The sequence below is a fragment of the Diospyros lotus genome, chromosome 13 (assembly GCF_014633365.1).
Source record: "Diospyros lotus cultivar Yz01 chromosome 13, ASM1463336v1, whole genome shotgun sequence".
NCBI classification, from domain to species: Eukaryota; Viridiplantae; Streptophyta; class Magnoliopsida; order Ericales; family Ebenaceae; genus Diospyros; species Diospyros lotus.
In genome coordinates, this window is record NC_068350.1 from 6,223,784 (window position 1) to 6,246,751 (window position 22,968).

Consider the following 22,968-nt stretch of genomic DNA (forward strand, 5'->3'; position numbering starts at 1 on the left):
TGCCTCATTCAATTGAGAAAGTTATATTATTTTGATGCAACAATGATAATAATGCCTTACACATGAATATTTTAGCATTCTAGCAAAATTAGGGCAACAACTAGAATTACTTGTGCAAAAATGCTAACAAGTACCGTGGAGAAAATGATCCAAGTCTTCATGACTAGATGATCTTAGAACTAGTTCATCCCCCTCCTCCCCCTTAATCCAAATAATAATGCCTTTTTTCACTCTTGCAGGAAGTAGACGGTCAAAATTTGTGAGAAAAGCCCAGAAAAGAACACACACAACAGAAGAAAAAAAAAAAATCCAGGAATCTTCAAATTTGAGGTAGACAGTGTGATGGCATTGATAGAACAACAATTGATGATGAATCTTCAAATTCAATTTACAAGTTGACATCTCAGATTCTCAATCATAAAACTCAATTCTACGGATGTGTTGAACTATGTGAAAATCTTCCCCTTCATTGTCATGTAGCACTCGAACCCTATCTTGGAATGCTCTAGGCATGTTCCGAATTACTAGAGACTTCAACTTGGAGATGAATTTTAATCCATCAGGAATCTTCTTCAACTCCTTGCAAGAAGCAATCCATAACTGAGAGAGAATAGGCATGGCTCCCTCCTCCACTCTCCATTCCTCTAAATTGTGCATATTCAAGAGGGAAAGACGTTGGAGACGAGGAAAACCACCAATTGAGCAAACAACTTCTTTTCCCACAAAAGCATTAAGCAAACTGAGATAACTTAAGTTAGGCAGCATCTCCAAAGTTGGCATAGGATCGCCCTCAAGTAGAGAGTTGATCAAGGATAAATTCACAAGGGACGGAGACAACAAATAGTCTGATAGCTTACCAACAATGGTTCCTCGTATCATCAAGTCACCAAGTCGATCATATGTGATAAATTTTCTTAGGAGGCTTATTCTTTCATCCTTACAAGAATCATCAATTTCAACTTCAAACGATGCGAATTGCAGCCGATGCTTGTGAGGAAATAAGTAGTCGTTGATTATTGCTAGGTTATCATCAAGTTTTTCATTCAAGTATGCCGCAGATAGTACCCTGAGATTGGATAACTTCAAGAGCCCTTTGGCGTCAACCTTATCTGAGCTAAAGTGTTCTAATGTTTCCAATTTGCTTAAACTATCTATTCGCAACTTACTTGTTGTATGTAAATAGTTACGGTGAGGAAGATAAAGATGCATCAATCCTTTCATCCTCCATAACACATTTGGCACTCTAATCTCCCAACAAGTTCGCAAGTCAAGTGTTTGCAAATATCTTAGGTCCCCCATTGATGATGGCAACTTTCTAAAATAAGTATTTCTTAATCCCAAGTACCTCAAAAGGATTAGATTTCCTGTTTCTTTTGGTAAAACTTGTCGACTAGGATAAACACCTTGTACATACTCAAGATCTAGAACTCTCAAAAATTTGAAATCCATGCAAAGAGGGATTACTTGCAACTGACTCCCAGCACCGGACCCCGCACTGAAGAATACGAATTGAATCATCCTTGTCCCCTGAATCCTCTCTTCTTGTCCAAGACGTTTAATATTTGTATCATAATCCAAATAGTCAATGAGTCTATGTATTGCGGTACTACCACTACTGCTAGTTAATGATGCATCCATAGAGCAGAAAGGGGGTTGCACTTGCTGATTTGAATGTCTATAATCATTTATCTCAACAAAATTCTCTTCTTTTTCTTTTCGCAAACATAACTCTCGAACAAGATCATGGAGTCACATTTGGTGAACCTTGTACGTTTTATGGGTTCCGGGTAATCCTCTTCTAGTGTCACTTGAACCATATACCTTTGTGCGAGTTCACTCAAGTAACGTATTGCCACATCCATACTTGTTTCTTCTTCTCTGGTTTTTTTATGCTCCTTTGATTCTGGTACAAAACCTTCAGCTATCCATAATTGACATAATTTCTCTACTTCTATGTCAAAATCCTCTGGATAGTGTCCCAAATGGAGAAAACATGTTTTCAGTTGATAAGGCAATTCCTGATAACTTAAACTTAACACCCCTAATATTCTTCCATCTTCTCCTTCTCCGTACAATTTACCATCATTCATTAGATGTGAATCAACATTTTCATACACCTTTTGCCACTCGCTCAAGGTATATTTTTTTGTTGCTAGAAGACCCCCAAGCACAACAATGGCAAGTGGCAAGCCCCCACATTGTCTTGCCATTTTCATTCCTAACTCTTCCATCTTCGCATCAATTTGAGAATCTGCAATAGAACAAAAATCAGAATTACTTGTGTACAACAAACTTGATTGTCTTGTTTTGATTTATTTGTCATATAAACTATTAATTGTCATTTAACTGAGAGCTTTATTGATAATATTATAAAGATTTCTTTTTCTTTAACAGTTACTTTTTAGTATCCCCTTAATGATACCAAATTGATGACCTTCCATCTATCTTGAACATTTTTCTTAACGCTCATGGTATAATGTTTATTATGAAATAGTAAGTTCAATACATATGTATATAGTTCTATAAGCAAAATATTGGAGAGTGTAAAATGAAAATGAACGGCATTTACACAGATGCATAAAAAAATGGTCTTTTTGTTTTGTTTTTTATTTTTTTTGTTTTCCAACTATAACAAGAGGAAAGAATGAGTTCAATGAAACAGAGATTACCGAGTCAAGAAGAAAACTAACCTGGATCCTCGGATGATCTTGGAAATGCTTTCTTGCGCAGTAACTCCCAGCTATCTTTCTCATCAAATAATGGTGGTTCGTGAATGATGCCCAACGGATCTATACCTTCAGCCACATTCCTAGAACGGCTAGAAAGCAATATTTTACTTCCTGCCTTTCCACTTGGGAATGCACACCTTATGATCTCCCAAACCTCAGTAGACCATACGTCATCAAGAACGACCAAGCATTTTCTATTCTTCTGGATTTTAAACAGTTGCCTAACCAACTCTTCGTCTCTCATGCTCTTAGTTTCCCCCTGCTGCTCAGGCATCAGGTCGGTTAAGAGTCTTTGCAAGACATCCTCTTTTCTCCATTGTTGTGAAATGGTAGTCCATCCAAACCTGTCAAAATGATGCCTAATGGTCTGGTGATGATAAACCTCTCGAGCAAGAGTGGTCTTTCCTAGCCCGCCCATGCCACAAATTGAAACAACTCGACATTGGTTATCATCACGCATCAATTGTGCTACCAATTCGCTTATATTTTCTTGAAATCCAACAAAATCCTCTTCAATATAGTGGGAATATGTCCGTCGAAGTAAGAATTGTGTGTTTTGCACAAAATTTGAACCTTCACTTTCCCTTAAACGACTAACACCGTAAGTATCTAAACTGGTAGTGAGATTAGCGATCTTGACTTTGATCTCACCAATCTCCAGTCCGACATTGTGAAAGTTTATACCTATAGTAAACGCATGTTATGAATCTAATAGAACAAAAACAAAAGACTCAAATAAATGAAGTTGAATGATTTTGAATTACCTTCGCTGAAGATGCAAACAAATCTTCGCACCATGTTACGCAAGCCTCCGGATCGGCCACTCCTAGACGCAACTTTGAGGACAAAAGCATCGAGGACGTTCTCTGCTTTGTAAGCGAGCTCTCTGATTTCCCCAATCCAATTACGAACCCTATTGTCTGTGTACTGAATGTTATCGGCATCTCTCAGGAAACTCTGCATTCGTTTGAGCTCTGTTCGAAGATCCTCCACTTGACCTCTCAGTCCGCGTAAAAACTTCGCTTCTTCAATCAACAGATTACTGATTCTTTTCACGGCCAAGGACACAACAGCTTCCGCCATTATTGACGGCCGATGAGATCGAGTGCAATTTGATGGTACCTTGGAAGATCTGGTTGTGCTTCAGAGAAAGCGAAAGCAATTTTCTTGAAACTGGACAGGAATCAGTCTGATGGAACTATATGAGCATCCAACAACGTTAAAGCGGGCAGACATTCTGATGGGAGATCCAGCTAGGGGGCAAACTGATTTAAGTAGATTTTGCTGAACTGGTGTAAAGAACATCAACAACTTAAAGCAGTTACAGAACCCTGTTTGTTTACGACATAACAAGATTACTCACACCTCCAAATCTGACAAAGAGTCGTACGTTCTCTTCTCTTTTGTGTCAAACACTGTTATGCCAGCAATTTTCTGAACCCCTAGTTTCGTAGCAATTAGATTCTGCAGAAAAACACGGTTAAGGAATCACTTATAAATGATGTAAAAGGCAGTTAATGGTAACTCAAAGATACATATTAGCTGTTTAGGCGGCAAATCACCACTATGCTGCCGGCGTTCCAAGAAACTTTAGACAAGGAAAAATAGTGGGAGATGCAAATATCATACCAATTACTTAATTCACTCACGGCCTAACTCAAGGGACAGGGCGTGAGAAACACAAACTTGAGAGAGAATCTGAGGCCGGAAAGTTCCAGAAGAGATCGAGACGGAGAGAGACGCGCTGCTGGAGGCGGCGGCGAGGATGAGAGAGAGATGCGAGGCGAGGCAGCAGCGGCGAGGATGCAGCAAAGAAATGGCGGCAAGGCGAGGCGGCGGCGAGAGGGTCGGCGACGGTCGTGAGAGAGAGAAAGAGAGAGAGCGAGAGAGAACGACCCGAAGGGTCGCCGCGTCTCCGGAGGTGGAGGACCGGAAGGCCGGCGGTGGAGGACCGGACGGGCGAGAGAGAGAGAGAGTACCGCGGGGGGGGGGGAGTGAATGAGTAAGAAGTGGGCGGGCGGGCAATTTAAACTGGGTGGCAAGAGCCAAGCCAATTTGACAAAATCACCTGACGAAGGAAGCGTGCACCTACTCCAACGTGCGTGAGTAGTGTGTGGGGCAGTGTCTGGAGAGTTTTTAAGGTGAGAGAATTCATTTTTGCAGCTAAGGTAACATGCACCTACTATCGCACTTCAAACTGAAATGATTGAGGCGCCTGCCTTTGCCTTTTGAAAATGCCATTTGTACAAAAATATTGTTAGAGAATATTTTATAATGGGTGATATATTGTGATATATGTTCATTCCTTCTCCTTCTCCCTCTCTCTCCCTTCCCTCTTCCCCTTTCATCTTCGCTACAATCGACCACTCATCGCCATTCTTCGCCTCAATTGCTTCGCCTGCTCTTGTCACCACCTTGCATCGTCTCGCTGTGACCGTCTCGTTCTGTCACCTTTGCCGCCTCTATCGCCTCGCCTCACCTCCAGAGCCGACCCTAGGCCAGGGCTACCAGGGCCATAGGCTAGGGCCCACAAGTAAGGGAGGCATAATTTTTTTTTTAAACTTATGTATATGTGTATAAAAATTAAAAAAAAATTAACAAAAGAAGTTGTCACTTATACCCTATCAAAAAAAGATTTCATTGCTATTTTTATTTTGTTGGTACATGTGATGATTGTTTTTATTTTGATTAATTGTGGATGATTAAAAATAGGGGTGTCAATGGTTCGGATTGGTCTGGTTCTATAAAAATTCAATAACCGAAGTATTACATATATAAAACCAAGCCATGACCAATCCGTCACACTGGACTGGTTTCGGTTCGATTTCGATTCTATCCAATTAATATTTAACTTTTAAATATTTTCGCAAAATGTGAAATTACCAACAAATTTGTTAATTAAAATAAACCCATAACTTCATTAATACTTCAAGTCTTAAAGTAAAAGTAAAATAAAATAATTCATAGACTATCTCATCAAATGAGATTACATCGACTATTTAGTATAGCAATAGCGCATAAAAGATTAGAAATAAAAGAGTTCATGAATCTCGTTAGTTTTCTAAGAAGTGATATTATTTATGTATATGTATATATATATATATATACTCAAAAAATTATAATATATATATAAGTATAATATCGGTTCCGGTTCCGGTTCGGTTCAAACCATGGTTTGAAAAAAAAAAAAAACTAGTAACCAAACTAAATATATTGCTTTTTAATTTTTTAGAACTAGAACCTAACTATAGAACCAATCCAAAAGGCATGGTTCGGTCCGGTTTGGTCCAGTTCACCGATTTTTGGATATTTTTTAACAACCCTAGATGAAAAGAAAATTGATCAAATCAAAAAATACTTACGAAGATTCAGGAGAAAATATGTAGACTCAAATATGTTGTTTTCGTTTTTTAATACAATATTTACAATACATGGTACTCTTTTTCCTACATTTGGGGTTTTGTCCCATTGGATTTTCTCTAAATAAGGTTTTAATGAAGCCCAAAATTATTTTTTCTTATCTTTTGTAAATTCTTATAATTTTAATAAAATTAATTAATTGATAATTTTTATTTTTTTTATTTAATCTGTATAAAGGGGCACACTTGAAAAATTTTGTCTCGAGCCTCCGAAAACCCAGGACCCACTCTACTCACCTTGCTTCTGCCACCTCCTCTCACCTTACCACTGGAGTTGAAGGTGTGAGAAGGAGAGCGAGAGAGACATAGAGGGAGAGAGAGATGGTATTGCAGGGGCAAAATGGATATTTCATTGCCTGTAAGTGATTTTGTAATTCTCCTTTGTACAAACAACATGACTCTTTCTGAATTATTTCATGTCCAAGGCATGATTTGTGACCACAATAATTCTATCACCAAGTCAACAGTACTCATGGATCACGTATTCTATTAATATAGGTCATATTAACCCACTGAAAATTAATATTAATATATTAAAATATTTTAAAAGACAAAACTATCATTCTTTAAAACTTTTAACAGTCTTAACATAATTATAGTTAATTAATAATCAAAGATTAACTTAAGCACGTGAGGGTTTAACTCTTAAGCAACTTATGCTAAGTCTAATTTTCCGTTCTCATTATATTATGAACCTTACTACATTATTCGAGAGGTTCACAATCAGCTTTAGATACACACATGCAACAATAAAAATATCCTTCACCCTTGGTCTATCTCCTATTTTTTCTCTCTTCTTCCTTTTTCCTTTTCCATGGTTGTCACTCGTTGTCTTCCTTGTTGTTACCTCGCCTCGCGCTAACCGCTATTACATTTTCCTTGTCCACAACAAAGAGGGAAGATGTAGCAGTGATTGGTGCGAGACGAGGCAGAGACAAGGAAGATGACGAGCGACAGCCATGAGAAGGGGAGAAAAGAGAGCAGAGAGGAAATGACCAAAGGAAGAGGTGATGGGTATTTTTGTAATTTGATTGTCAAAATAGTGCATTCGATCATTATCTTAGTCATGCAGTCGGGCAATGTAATATTTTCCTTATATTATTTGGGCATGAATCTCTCTATAATTCGACCTTATATAAGTTCATTTATACATGTTAAGCCTAATTTACTCTTTATTAAATTTAACTTTTAAAATACATTCAAACTTGACCAAGTAGATCACCAATTGATGGGATTAAATAATCAACCCTGATGGGATTAAATAATCAACCCTGCTAATTAATTTTGAGGTGTCACATAGCCCAAGCCAAGTGAAACAGGTAGACCGTTAGGTAAAGAACACATGGCATGAATCTAGGAAAAAGTCCTAGTTACCAGATGAGGACATCCCAAACAAGGTACTTAGCAGAAATCACACTCGGATTCTCCCTTGCGCAAATTACAAAAGCACTCAAATTTTTCGATAATTGCAGCATTAACTCCTTTCCTACTCATTACTATACTCATTCTCTGATTACCGAATACTAACTTAACCATTAAAGAATAACCCCTAAGCTTGCAAAACATCATTTGGTGTTTCTGTGGGTCATTATCTTCACCAACATCACCAATCAAGTCTCATTTAGCCCACAACACAACTCCTTGGACACCCATTTTCTCAATTTTAAACCCATCCTAAGGATAATTATAGAACATTTGAAAACCCCATTAAAATTTTTTATAGAATTATTGTAATACCCCGAGAGCCTAAGGTCAAGTCCAAAAAAAGACTCTAGAGAATCTAGTATATATATTAAGAATAGTAAGGAAGAAAACAATACTAGCTGGATCTTTTTTGAGCTGAATGTGGATAAAGAACTCCCGAATTGAGTGTACTTGAGTTAGGGTAGCTCAATGATGGGTAATCTCTAGAAAGTTCGCGTAGACCCTTCAAGGTAAGTTGACCCGGTCCTTTTTATCACTTGATGCGAGATGTTACAGGTGGTATCAGAGCCGACCCTTGGAGAAAGCGGTCCGATAAGGGCGAGGAGTGGCATCGAGGCGTGAGAACATGAACAAGAAATGACTCTTGACAGGTTTCTAGGATGATAGCCCCCAAAGAGGAGAATATCTGAAATCAATTGTAAGGTCACATGACGAGGACGCCATGTGCTCAAGGGAGGAGAATGTAATATCCCGAGAGCCCAAGGTCAGGTTCAATAAGGGACTTTAGAGAAACTGGTATATATATATCAAGGATCGTAAGGAAGGAAATAACACCAACTAGATATCTTTTGGACTAAATGTGGATAAAACTCTTGGGTTGAGCGTGCTTGAGTTAGGGTAGATCAATGATGGGTGGTTCCTGAAAAATTTGCATAGGCTCATTAGGATAAGTTGATCTAATCCTTCCTATCGCTCGATGCAGGATGTTACAATTATTGATTAATATTCTAAGTTGAAGTAAACACAACTTTAATCCATCATACTTCTTTTAATATGTGATTGTCTTAGAAAATGCACTATCAATACCCAAATTGCAAATAATGTTGTAATTTATGGAAAAGACGAGACTTCTCGTTGGATTTGAATAATAAAGACTAATTATCTGAGACTAATATTTTTATGCTCAAATTAGTATAGATGGACAGAGGGAGAGAACCATGAGAGAATGCAAAAAATGTGTTGTATATGTAGAAAAAGAAGAAGAAGGGGAGAAAAAGTGAGAGAAGAAAAAGAAGTGAGCTTAAATAGTCTTCAAAATATGAGAAAAAATTATACAAAAATGACCTCAATAGTCTTCCTTGTCATTTTTTTTTTTTTTGGATAGTTTATTTTTCTTAATTTGTCATATTGGTGTTGACTTGTATACTTTTAGTTAACCATTTTCAATGACAATATAGATAGATTTGTGGAATGTTTATGACTTATATTTCTTAGTTTTATTTCAGTTTTTTTGAGGTCTCTATTTGTTAATTTTTTTCTTAGCGATTTTTTCTTTTTATTAAACATAATTAGATAATTTTCTATCTTCTTGAATTCATGCTTTTTGTTTACTCTCAATTGGCTTTGTTTAACTTTTTATTATATGTTTGTTAAAATTTCTTTTCTTTATGGGTTGTGAGATATAGTGTTCAATTTTTTGTTGATGCTTTTATCTTTTTTAGTGGTTGATCCTTTGGACCAACATTTTATGATTTGTGAACTATAGTGTTTGATTTTTTATTGTTGCTTTTATCTTCTTTAGTAGTTGATCCTTTGGCCCAACATAATAACATATATTTTGTGAAAAAAATGTCATGCATTTAAATTTTATAGACATTTTTATTGTACAAAGCAAGGGAAATGCTTTCTTTTTTGCATAAGGAAGGTCCTGAATTTGAATTTTAAAAATATTTGTATTGTGCAAAATAAGAGGAGAGTTTTGTGTAAAAATAACCTCATGGTTTAAAAATACCTTTTATTATAATTTTTTATTTTTTCGCGTAAGTGTCATTATTTGTTTTGAAATGCATTTTTTAATTCCTTATTGTTATTAGTGTGTTAATTTGGTGGTAAGCATTAGTTGTAAAACTATGGTTGTGGTTTTATAAATAGATGGTTATGGGTTTAAGTAGTTATAATAAAAATTTCATAAAAAATATTCTTGAAACACTTTTACAACGAAGAAAATCATGTGTTATGAGGACTATTGTCTAATAATTATTATAATTATTTTTTATATTTTTATAGATTATAATTTATAAATAAGTTATGACGATGAGTTTAAATCTCATTATTAGATAAACTTGTTATCTAAATAGTTAATCTAATTATATAGTGAAGTCTCACCTTATCGAATGAGATATGTTAAAGAAATAATTTTTGGAGACATTTTAACTTTTGTTTTTCTAATTAAAATCACTTATTAATTATTTATAATAATAATTATTTTAAAAATTATGTTTTAAAGTTGTATGTTTGGAAAAAAAAATTCATAAAAAACATATTTTAAAAGAATCTACTAATGAGTTTTATGTTACATACAATAGATAGATCCTTGATTGATAAAAAATTGATTTAGGAGTGTTATTATTTTTGAAAAAATATTTCTTGGAATCTAAAATTGAATCTCAAAGTTGTTATAGTTTATTCATTTGCTCGAACATCCCTTAATCACAAACAACATCAATCAAGCCTTAATGAGCAATATGAAATTAATTAAACTTTAATTAACTTAAATTAATTAAAATGAAAAATAAAAACAAAAAAATAAATCACTTTATCAACTTCGATGAGTAAAGTTTTGTTGTAGGCATCAGCAAGGTCTTCTTCTTAGACGACACATGTCTGGGCTTGCATTGATGGTATAAAGATGGAAAAGATGATCTGACGATAGAGATAGACTAGCAATTAGAAATGTATATCTAAATTCAATTATAAAACTCTATTTTACAATTATGATGAACTATGTGCAAATCCTTCCCTTTGTTAGCATCTACCTCTCAAACCTTATCTTGAAATACTCTACACATGAATTCAATTACTAGAGACTCCAAGCTAGAGATGAATCTTAATCCATCAAGAATCTTCTTCAATTCCTTATACGAAAAAATTCCCATTATGGAAATATAAGACATGGCTTCCTCCTCCACTCCTCTAAATTGTGCATCTCCACGAGGATAAGATATTGGAGATGAGGAAAACCAACACTTGAGCAAAAAAAATCTTTTCCCATTAAGGCATTAGACAAAAAAAGATACCTTAAGTTAGACAGCATCTCCAATGTTGGCATAGGATCCTCCTCAAGTAGAGGGGTCTCCAAGGATAAAAGCATTAGAGATGGAGACAAAAGATAGTTTGATAACTTACCAAAAATGGTTCCGCATATAGACAACTCACAACAATCATAATTGGTTGCAAGTCAAGTGTTTGCAAATTTCTTAGGTTCCCGACTGATGATGGCACCTCAAAAGGATTAGATTTCCTATTTCGTTTGGTAACTCTTTTTGACGAAGAAAAGAAGGTTGCAATATTTTCTCAAGATATAGAACTCTCAAAAATTTGAAATATCTACAAAGATAGGATAATTACAATTGACTCCTCACATTGTAGAAGAATTTAATTGTCCTTGTCTCCTAAATCCTCTCTTCTTCTATAGGACGATTAATCTAGGTATCATTATCTAAATAGACATTGAATCTATGTATTGTATTACTACCACTATTGTTAGTCAATGATGCATCCATTGAGGAAAAAGAAGGTTGCATTCGTTGATTTGAATATCTATAATCAATGACCTTAACAAAATTTTCTTCTTTTGCCTTTGATAAACATAAATCTCAACCAAGATTATGTAAACGTGAACCTTGTATGTTTTATGGGTGTTAGGTAATCCAACTCCACTTGAATTATATATCTTTGCACGAGTTCACTCTAGGAATGTTCTACCACACTCATACTTGTTTCTTCTATTGTCTTTTGATTCTCCTTTGACTCTAATACCTTTAGCTATCCACAATTGATACAAATTCTCCACTTTTATGTCAAAATCCTCTACCTAAACTTAACACCCTTAATATTCTTCCATATTGTCCTTTTCCATACAATTTACCTTCATTCATCAGATGTGAATCAACAATTTCATACACCTTTTGCAACTCATTCAAGGTATATTTTGTTGCTAGAAGAACCCAAGCACAACAATGGCAAGTGGTAAGCCCACATTGTCTTGCCATTTTCGTTCCCAACTTTTCCATGTTTGCATCAATTTGAGAATATGCCATAGAACAAAAATCAGAATAACTTGTGTAGAAAAAACTTGATCATTTTGTTTTGATTTATCAGTCACATAAACTATCAATTGTCATTTAATTGAGAGCTTTATTGACAACATTATAAGGATTTAGTTTTTTTTAATAGTTACTTTTTAGTAGCCCCTGACCTTCAATCTACCTTGAACATTTTTCTTAACGCTCAAGGTATAATGTTTATTATGAAATAATAAGTTTAATACATATGCGTATAGTTCTATAAGCAAAATATTGGAGAGTGTCAAATGAAAATGAATGGCATTTACACAGATGCATAAAAAATTGTCCTTTTTGTTTTGTTTTTTTTTTTTCTGTTGCTGCTGCTGCATTTTCCAACTACAATGAGAGGAAAAAATGAGTCCAAAAAAATAGAAATTACCGAGTTAAAAAGAAAACTAACCTAGATCTTGAGATGATTTTGGAAATGCTTTCCTGCGCCAATAACTCCCAGCTATCTTTATCATCAAACAATTGTGGTTTGTGAATGACGCCAAATGGATCTATGCATTTATTGAAGGTGTGTTGTATTTTTATTGAAGGAGTGTTGTATCTTGTGCTTTTTAAAGAGTGCCATGAGGATTTTAATTGGTAAAAGTTGGTTCTGATACTGATAAACCTGTTGGATCTCATGGCAAAGATCGCTGAAAATCTGTCTCACTTCATGACCTGCAACAAATGTTTTGTGTAAGTTCTCTCCTTAACTATTAGCTTGTGATTTTTATTTTTAGTGGATTGGGTCTAGGAAGTATGTTTCCTTTTTTCCGTTTAAATGAATTTATATTATGCATTCATAATAACTCATTGTAATCCTTGAGGTAAAACCTTCCATTAAATAATAAGATAACTCATGTTTCCAATTGTTAGTTGAATCTTAAATATTGATTTCATTGTTTTATTTTTTGGGTGGAGAATAGTGTTTTTTTTTTTGGGAGAGGAGGGAGAGGCATCTTAGATGAAAGTCTTAAATGAAACTAGGTCTTAAATGAAACTAGTGTTCAAAAGAGAGGCGAAGGTGATTAATTCAATGTTCTAATTGTTTATCGTCTCATTTATATGCACATGAAACATCCAACACTCCTTTCTATTTGTCAGCAACTGTTTGAATGCAAAAGTGAGTCACTTACTGTGAGTTTTCATTTGGCAATGTTTTTATCATGTGGATTTTTTCCTTTTACAATTATCTTACTTAGCTAAAGAAAAGGTTTATCAAATCCTTCTCAAGGGAAAATGAAGTCGCACAGCCCTCAGACTCTTAAAAATTCTTTTTCATTCTTCAATTATGTGTGGACAGATGAAGAAAAAATTCGCTGCAAAAACTATACTATTCTGTCAAAAAGCTGGAATTGGGGCACATGGGAAACCAAATTCCGAAGAGTAGAGTGGCTCCAATTTTAAAGAAAAATAACAATTATCCAAACAGCAAGACAGCCTTCCCAAAATCAGATAAGACCTGCTGCTTCTGTGGATCATGATGACAAATTGGAACCAGTAACTTCATAAAAATTGTCATGGCCAGAACAACCACAATGTCTAGACCTCCTTGTATCCATTTAAACCCACAAGCAACTCACTGTCCTTGCGGGAAACACAACTAGTTGTATGTAATGACACCGAAGCAAACATATGAGATGAACAGCAAAGCAAATATGACAATATAGAACACTGCTTCACGGAGTTGATATGCTAAGCAAAATGAAAAGCAAATAAGTAAAGTCAAATCATAGAATAAGGAGCTCAGCTTTCTATTACTAGCTTATGCAAGTTCATAGAAACACTTGTGTGAAGATACATAGCTTTTGAATGTGTAGTACAGCTCTGGTTTGACTTTTGGTACTTTTCTTGTAACTTGTAAGAAAAAGAAATAAACTAATAATAATAAATGGGGGAAAACTAATAAACTTAGAGTGTAGGAATGTAAGTGAAAAGAGAAACCAGCAGCTGAAGAAAGCAAATTTGAGCCATTTGCAGTTCAGTGCAATTCCAAGTTCCCAATTGTTTGTAACTGGGGGGCTTTCTGCTCAAGTAGTTGCTTAACATAGAATATTTCACAATCGTACTGGTCAAAACAAAATTTTCTTTTTCTACTGTAAACAAGTAGTGCGGAGAACCACATCCTTTTTTATTTTTTTTATTAGGCAAACCATTTGTCTATTCTTTCCTAGACAGTATCACCCTTAAGGTGCTAACCTTTTCGGTAAGAAATCCAACGGTAGAGAGCAAGGTTAAATCAACAATCCTGCCAGGCCACCACAATAAAATGGTAGCCTTGAGCTTTAATCAACTTCAAATTTTAAAAATCTAGAGGGCTGCAAACACTCTGGTTTTCAGCAAAAATTGAACCGGGCATGAAACTTGGCCGGAGATGATGACTTGACACATAGAGTTGATTTGTCAACAACTGGAAGCACGTGTTCTTGTATGCTTTAAAAACTGAAGCTGTTTCCACCTAACGATAGGATGCGGGGTGTAAGCATTTGGGATTTCATATTTGCCTTTAGGCAGCCATTTGAGAAGTATTGGAATATATGCCACTTATGGAATGTAAAACAGGTGACAGCTTCAAGAGGAGGGAAAGACCTATATTCAGATGAAATATAAACGCATAGATTGGGCCTATCAATTAACATAAGTTGAAGACAAATCAGAACTATATCTATTATTTGGAAAATATAAATCTGCCACTTTATCCTTTATCTAAATTCTTGCTAATTCCATGCATGTGTAATGGATCAGTCACACTCAACTGAAATTTATTAAAAAAGGTACTAGACATGAGATTAGAATTTATATGATTGTTGGCAAGGATATAGATCAGTAAATACTTATAGGAATAAATAGATAAAATATCTGTACATTCTTATAGGTAAAAACATAATGTAATAAATGGAAAAATATTAAGTTAGAACAGTATAAATTTGCCTCATTCAATTGAGAAAGTTATATTATTTTGATGCAACAATGATAATAATGCCTTACACATGAATATTTTAGCATTCTAGCAAAACTAGGGCAACAACTAGAATTACTTGTGCAAAAATGCTAACAAGTACTTTGGATAAAATGATCCAAGTCATCATGACTAGATGATCTTAGAACTAGTTCATCCCCCTCCTTCCCCTTAATCCAAATAAAATATGTGCGCGCGAGAGAGCATTATAGCATCATTAAGGATGCACCTCAAATATTACTTGTCAAAAATATGAATAATTTTTTTTTCACTATTGCAGGAAGTAGACAGTCAAAATTTGTGGGATAAGCCCAAAAAAGAACACACACAACAGAAAAAAATCCAGGAACGTGAAAGCTACAAGGCACGAGACCTCATTCAATGACAAGGGGGGAAATAATTTATAGTAATATGATACGAGAAAGCCATTGAAAAGTGCCAGGCTCCAGTAACAGAACCTGTTAAAGAGGGATAGATTTTTGTACAGACCTCATTTTTGTCATAATTGACACAAACTACCTCTGCTCAAAGCCTCTATTCTTTGACCCAAATCAAATGAAATAGGTAAATCGTTAGGTAAAGAACACATGGCATGATATATGGTAAAAAGCCCTAATAACCATGAGAAGGATATCCCAAATGGGGTAATCAGCAAAAATCACACTCAGATCATCCATGTGCATATTACTATGTTCATCCTTTGATTATATTAACTTATTTACTACTTGTTACTATGCTCATTCTTTGATTATCGAATATTAACTTGACCATAGAAGTATACATTGAGAAAGAATAACCCCTGAGCTTACAAAGCATCATTCGGTGTTGCTATGGGTCCTACTATCCACCAACATCACCAGTCAAGTCTCATTTGGCCTCCAAGACAACTTTTTGGATGTATTTTTTTTTCTTCCAACTTTAAATCCATCCTAAGGATAATTATACAACATTTGAAAACTTCATTGAAAATTTATGTAGAATTATTAATTAATATTCTAGATTGAAGTAAACACAACTTTAATCTATCACACTTCTTTTAATATATAATGATCTTAAAAAATGCACCATTAATACCGAAGTTGGAAATGACGAGACTCCTTATTGAATTTACATAATAAAGGCAATGATTAACTGGGACTAATCACAAAAAAAGTTTTTCAATGCTTAAACCTGTATAGATGGACATGGGAAGAGACAATCATTGGAGAATGTAAGAAAGGTACTGTAAATGTAGAGAAAAAAAGGCATGGGAGACAAAGTGAGAGAAGAAAGGTTAAATTATACTTTAAGAGGTTAAAAATTCGTTGAAAAAGGATCTTAGTAACCTTTCTTATCATTTTTTTTTTTGGACAATTTATTTTTCTTAATTTGTCATGTTGGTGTTGACTTGTATATTTTTAGATAACCATTTTCAATGACAATATAGATAGATTTATGGAATGCTTTATGATTTTGATTTCTTAGTTATATTTCAGTTTTTTAACTTTTTTTAGTCTTTACTTGTTAATTTTTTCTTAACAATTTTTTCTTTTTATTAAATATGATCAGATTATTTTATATCTACTTAGATTCATGCTTTTTGTTTACTCTCAATTGACTTTGTTTAACTTTTTATTGAATAATTGTTAAAATTTCTTTCGTCTTTATGGGTTGTGAAGTATAGTTTTCAATTTTTTATTGTTGCTTTTATCTTTTTAGGGGTTGATCCTGAGGACCAACATTTTATGATTTGTGAAATATAATATTTAATTTATTATTATTATTTTTATCTTTTTTAATAGTTGATCATTTAAACCAACATAATAGCACATCTTTTGTCATAAGAAGGTCGTGAGTTTATATTTTAAAAATGTTTATATTGTACAAAGTAAGGGAAATGCTTTCTCTTTCATAAATTTGAATTTTGAAAATATTTGCATTGTACGAAAAGACTACACCAAGCACTTTCCTTTTTCTTTTTCCAAGCTTATTTTGAATGGTTTCTTAGTCACCGATGATCTTTCTCAACAGAATTCTTTGGAGCTCATTTGCATCGCATGGTAAGACTAAAATGCCTGGTTGATGGAATCTAAATTTTTTTTCTGTTGCTTTCAATAACTTGATAAAGAGTGGACATGCAAGAGCACTTAATGCATCCCAGAACTTCCTTGCTTTGCAGTTGGCAGCACAGGGAAGTGTCATGCCTTCGTATTCGCTTCATCAATGATTTTTCTGACACAGGACGCTATTTTTGTCGAGCAGAGATCTGTTGTCCCATTTTTCTGTCTCTTTTCTTGTTCAACTAATGAGAAGCAGCCACATCACTCATTTTTAAATAATAATTTTTGCAAAAAAGTTATAAAATCAAACAAAAAAATTATAAAATCAAATAATGACATATATTTCATTTATAATTTTTTTGTTTGATTTTATAATTTTTTTGCAAAAATTACGATTTAAAAATAAGTGATGTGGCTACTTCTCATTGGCTGGACAAGAAAGAAGACAGCAAAATGGGACAGCAGATCTCGACTCATTTCTGTCTTTCTTAACCCGCTAACAAAACAGCTATTGTTTTTTTACTTTGAATTTAAATTAATGTATGTACTGTGCGCTTTTCTTTTTGGATCTTTTCTCCACCAATCCGAAGGCTGGTTTCTTTTTGTGTATTATTTGTCGTTTGTAGCTGGAAGTTTAAAATAGATATATATGGACCCTGCAAAAATGAGTCTACTTACTATGGATCTCCATTTATCCACTCTGTTTTTTTTAAAAATGTTATTATATATATAATTTATTTTTATTATTATTATTATTATTATTATTTTCTGAATATCGGCCAGTAGTGACACAATTTGGACTCCAACAGATCTGGGCTCCACTAGGGTAGAAAAATTTGGACGGTCACATGGAAGGAAGGAAAAAAGGCATGGTACCCGAGGAAGGATAGAAGTTTCGTGTTTCTTTGTCTGTGCAAGTGCAACGTTGGGGATTTATTGGGGTTTGATCTTGGGAGCCTTACCCATGCACATGTATAACAACAAAAAGAAGCTTACCATTTACCCAACTGTCCTCCTTTTATTGAAAAATATACAAATTTTTTTATGTCCATATTAATATTATTATTATTATTTATCTGAAACAACTTTCTAAATTTCTCTCCACGTCTCAAGCGCGTGTTTCAGTAACTTTTTGGAATTTTTGCGCTTGTCCATATGCTATCGCGAGGTCTCAGCAGCCTTTCTTATTTTCCTCCATGTGTTTCTCTCCATCGTGTCTCGCGGATTTTCTGTAGATTTTGTGACTGGTCTTACGGAGTGTTTGTCTCCATATCGGGCTAAGTTCGATTATATAATCGAACCCCGTCCATCTGCTCAAGGTTAGACGACAATCAAAGAGTCTCTCTCTCTCTTTTGTTTTCCTCCGATCATTCCACTGTTCATCAGAGAGCTTTTTTGTCAATCGAAAACCGAGAACCTAGTTCATTTTTCCAATCTTCATTCTATCCAAAAACAGAGAGCAAATACCACTATCGTCTTCCTTCTGTTAGCTGCCATGGCCACCGACGCTACTGCTGCCGATGTTGCTCCGATCATAATTTCAGCATCTGATTTTCAATGCGGTGCCTGCAAGTTCATGAGAAGAAGATATATCAAATGGTGTGTCTTTGCCCCTTACTTCAGCCATGAACAATAACCTACTTTTTTTGTAGCTATCCACACGATTCTTAGTGTCAGAAATGCCTCAAAGCTCCTGATCGGGCTTCCGATAAGTAATCGTTATGCGACTGCCATTATACTCTCATATGAAGCTCAAGCTAGGCTTCAAGATCCCATTTATGACTGTGTATCCGAAATTTTTGTTCTCCAACAACAAGTATGATGAACCACTATAAATCTTTTGTGTTATCTTGTACTTGTATTTTTTGTTTATTTATCTTTTCAAGCATCTCTATATTCCTCACTTGATTCATATATTTAACCTTTCATTGAAAAAGATTTCATATTTTTCAATCTTGTGTTCTCCATTATCAATATTAGATTGTCTTTAAATGGTTGATACCTCATCGTGCCATTTCAAGATCTTGAAGTTTAACGAAGTCGTGGTTTTCATAAACGACATATTCTTTTTATCAAAAGAATTTATAAGGAAAAAGAATTTTTATATATTAATTCATCTTTTTGAGTTTTGGACTTAATTTACTAATTATGTATAATTTTTAGATTAACAATCTACAAATTTATCTAGCATTTTTGAAGGAGTTTGCAAACTCTTGTGCAAACCCTCAAAATTGGTTTCACCCAGAAATTAATTCAAACTCTATTCCAGAACTCGATCCGAGCTTCACAGGTAATTTTGGACACATCTAAGAAGAAAATATTTTGTTTTCTGATTTTCAAGAAGTTAATTTTCAACATGATCCAAACCCTATCTGGGGTTCTGAAAACCCAGTTATCCCAAAAGAAAACGTCGATGAACTTGGATCTGTTGTGTTCGGCAATCATCATTAACACTAACCATTGGTGAAATCCAAAACTATTGTGAGAGAATTATATATATATATATATTTTTTACTTTTTATATGATTTATTAAGCTGCAATAATGCGAATTGGGTTGAAGGTATATTTCAATTTGTTGTTCTTATTTTATTAATTTGTTTATCAATATATTTTTTAATATTATAATATTTTAATTTTTTTTATTATTTCATTTTTTCCCACCCTGCCTAAAATTCCTAACTCCACCCCTAGGTGTTGCCATGGTCCTACTGTTCAGCAACGTCACCAATCAAGTCTCGTTTTGTCCACAACACAACGTCTCTGACACCCCTTTTTCCATTTTTAAATCATTCTAAAGATAATTATAGAATATTTGAAAATCTTTTTAAATTTTTTTGTAGAATTATAAAATAATATTCTACATTAAAATAAGTAAAACTTTAATCTACCATACTTCTATTAATATATAATGGCATTAGAAATTGCACTCTCAATACTTGGGTTGATAAAGAATGTTTTAGTTGTTAGAAAGGACGAGACTCATTATTAAGTTTGCATAATAAAGACTAGGATTATGTGGAACTAATTCTCAAAAAAGTATCTTCGATGCTAATCAATATAGATGGAGGTAAGGAAAGACAACCCTAAGAGAATGGAAGAAAGGTGTTGTAAATGTAGTTAAAAAAAAATAAAGAAAAAGTGAGAAAAGAAAGAAAATACATATTCAATTAAAGGCTAACTTGGGCATTAGAGTCCAAATGGAGATTTATGGATTTGATTTGGGCTTGCCCTAAGGCTATATTTAATAATTTTGTTTATTTCCCTCCCTATATTATGAATAATTCACTTTATATTCTGTTTTTGTCTTTAAAATTGTGTCTGTTCCAACAACATTTTATATTTTTCTTTCTATTTGACTTTTTATTTTATTTATTTATTAATAAACTTCAATTCTATTTTACCTTATATATAATTTTCACTACTATAAAAATTTATTATTTATTTTTAAATTTAATAATAAATATTACCATATTAATATTTTTTAATATATTTTTAATTTAATTTACTAATACTTTTTAAAAATAATTATTTTACAAAATTGTTTGAAAATATTTTTTAACACAATTATTCAATATGATTTATCTTGTTTAACTCAGTAATCTCTAATTCACTGGTGTATAAATTTGTATATAAAAATTATAAATATATTTAACACTATTATCTCTAATTTAGATAACTAATCACATTTTTATTTAAAAAAAATATTTAATCTAAACATGAGATTATCTTTGAACACTTAATACACAAGATAATCAAATACATGCATACACAAAATGAATAATCAAATATACAAAATAATTAGATACGCATATACACATAATCAATAATCAAACACACAAAATAATCAAATTCACTTATATACAAAATTAATAATCAAATACACAATATCAATCATCAAATACAAAAATAAATATAATATATACAAAATCACAAACCACTGAAAAAGACTCGTCAAAGAAGACGCCGTCGCCGCCACTACTGCCTTTTGTCATCGTCGGATCTAGTGTTTGTAGGCGAGCCTACACCTCGTATTCTTCTTCCATTTTCGCTGGATCTGCTATTGTTGCTCGCCTTTACTTGCAACTAGTCTTTTCCAGTTGAACAAGGCCGCCATATTTGGTTCTCTCTTCTCGCGTTGATGGCAGTCGGGGGAGAGATGGCAAGAAGATTTCAATCACCAACAATGGCAAGGCTTTTTAAGGTTGTCAAAAATTTGACAAGAAAAAATAGCTATAGCAAGCATCATTGGAGCTCAATTTTTAGAGATGACTCCCTATAAATAGATTTCATAAGTTGGATTTACCATTGTTGGAGATAGCCTAAGTAGGCTGGTTCTAAATTTTGTCTTTAGATTTTGATTGAGCCTTTTTTGACCTCTAGGCCTTTAGATAATGATAATTTTGTTATTTTGATAAAACCTAATTTAATCATCCACATTGAATTACATATATACAATAATAAAGAAAATATTTATTAATTAAGTAAATAAGTAAAATAACTTAAAAGGTATTATTGATTTGCTTAAATTAGTGAACAACTATGGGTAAAATTAAAAATAAATTTAAAAAAAAACTATAACCCATATAAAGTAATAGAATATGAAGTCCTAAGGATACGCCTTGACCATGCCTAAAGTCACATCAGAGATAAGGTTCTCAAAAGAAATTATGCTCGAACCATGGCGGCTTATAAAATCCTAAATTCTTTAATAATAAATAAATATTTACTACTCTCATACTCGTTATTCCATTCCAGTATTCTTTATTCATTTTTTTATTATCAAACACCAATTTAACCATCAAAATTCACCCAAAAAATTAAAACTCCAAACATAGAAAAAATTTACAAGTATTGTGTCAAGTACAAAAAAATTAAAATACTGTAGCTATAGGTAATACGAAAATTGTGGATTTACTTAATAATAGAATCAAATTGGGATGTCAAGTCGTGCTTATAATATATTTTTTATTTTTTAATTAAATCTCAATTGATAACTATGTAAGTTAATAGTTATTTAAATTTGAAAATGCAAATGTTAGATTTATATTTAAAATCTAAAATTATTATAAAATTTAATAAATGTTGATAGGAATATTTTTAAAATGAAAAATTTGTGAGGGCATTATAAGAAGTTCAAGAATTCGGTGCACCAAAATAATAGAATGAATAGAATAAATATATTCATATTTTCAAACATTAGTGTTAAAATCAATTCAAAAGCTAAAAATCAAATTTTTGTATAACAATATTAAATTGAACTAAATTAGTCAAACTAATCATTTTGATTTATAAATTTTATTTCTGAACTAGATTGGCTTGCCACCGTGGCCCTTTTTCTCATTTTATAAAATAGGTTGTGCCAACTGAACTCATATTAAAAAACGAAAAGTCCAGCCCTCACCGGATGTAATAGTAAAACACAAAAAGAATAATAGGAATATAAAAAATTAAAATTTTTATGATATTTTAAAAGGTAAAATTATTATTTAAAAATAACTTTAGCTACAAGACAGTAATAAAGTTAAAAGACGACTGTATATGTGGAGGCAGGATTATGGTGTGTCGTGTCGCCCCTCTAGAAGTCTTGTCCGCACGACGTAAATGTGAGGTTTACGAAAAGAGTAGTCATTTTTCGAAAGTCTATTCTAAAAATGTATAGGTTGTGACCGCATCTGCATTTTCTTAGAAAGTGAATTAAGGGAGAAGACCGCTCTCGTCAAAATTAGTCAGGCAAAACTCAAATATCTAAGTCATAAAAAAAAAAAAATCTAATATAACTTCTAGATTTTTAATAAAAAAGTTAGGCCATGCCAAGTTTAGCGCAAAATGAGAGACTCTTGTCACGTCTTGAGCTAACCTTACTCTTCGCGGCCAAATTATTGTGTTGAATGGAGCAATTCGTATAAATTTAAAATATATTTTTTAAAGTATATAATTTGTTATAAAACATACAATATATATTCAATAAAAAATATTTTTATTTTTTAAAAAAATTTAAATAAACTTCTAATCATTTTAAAAGTTCATATTTTTTCAGTTTTGAAATTTAAACTATAAATCTC

General features: G+C 33.2%; 1 protein-coding gene across 1 annotated transcript; it reads right to left on the minus strand.

Moving 5' to 3' along the window:
- LOC127787963 (probable disease resistance protein At1g58602) lies at nt 1-4,722 on the minus strand. Its single transcript, XM_052316070.1, is given in 5 exon segments — nt 1-1,745; nt 1,748-2,251; nt 2,691-3,413; nt 3,494-4,193; nt 4,359-4,722. Coding segments are annotated over 4 exon segments (2,880 nt in total). The 5' UTR covers nt 3,813-4,193; nt 4,359-4,722; the 3' UTR covers nt 1-411.
- Between the last annotated feature and the right edge of the window lie 18,246 nt (nt 4,723-22,968).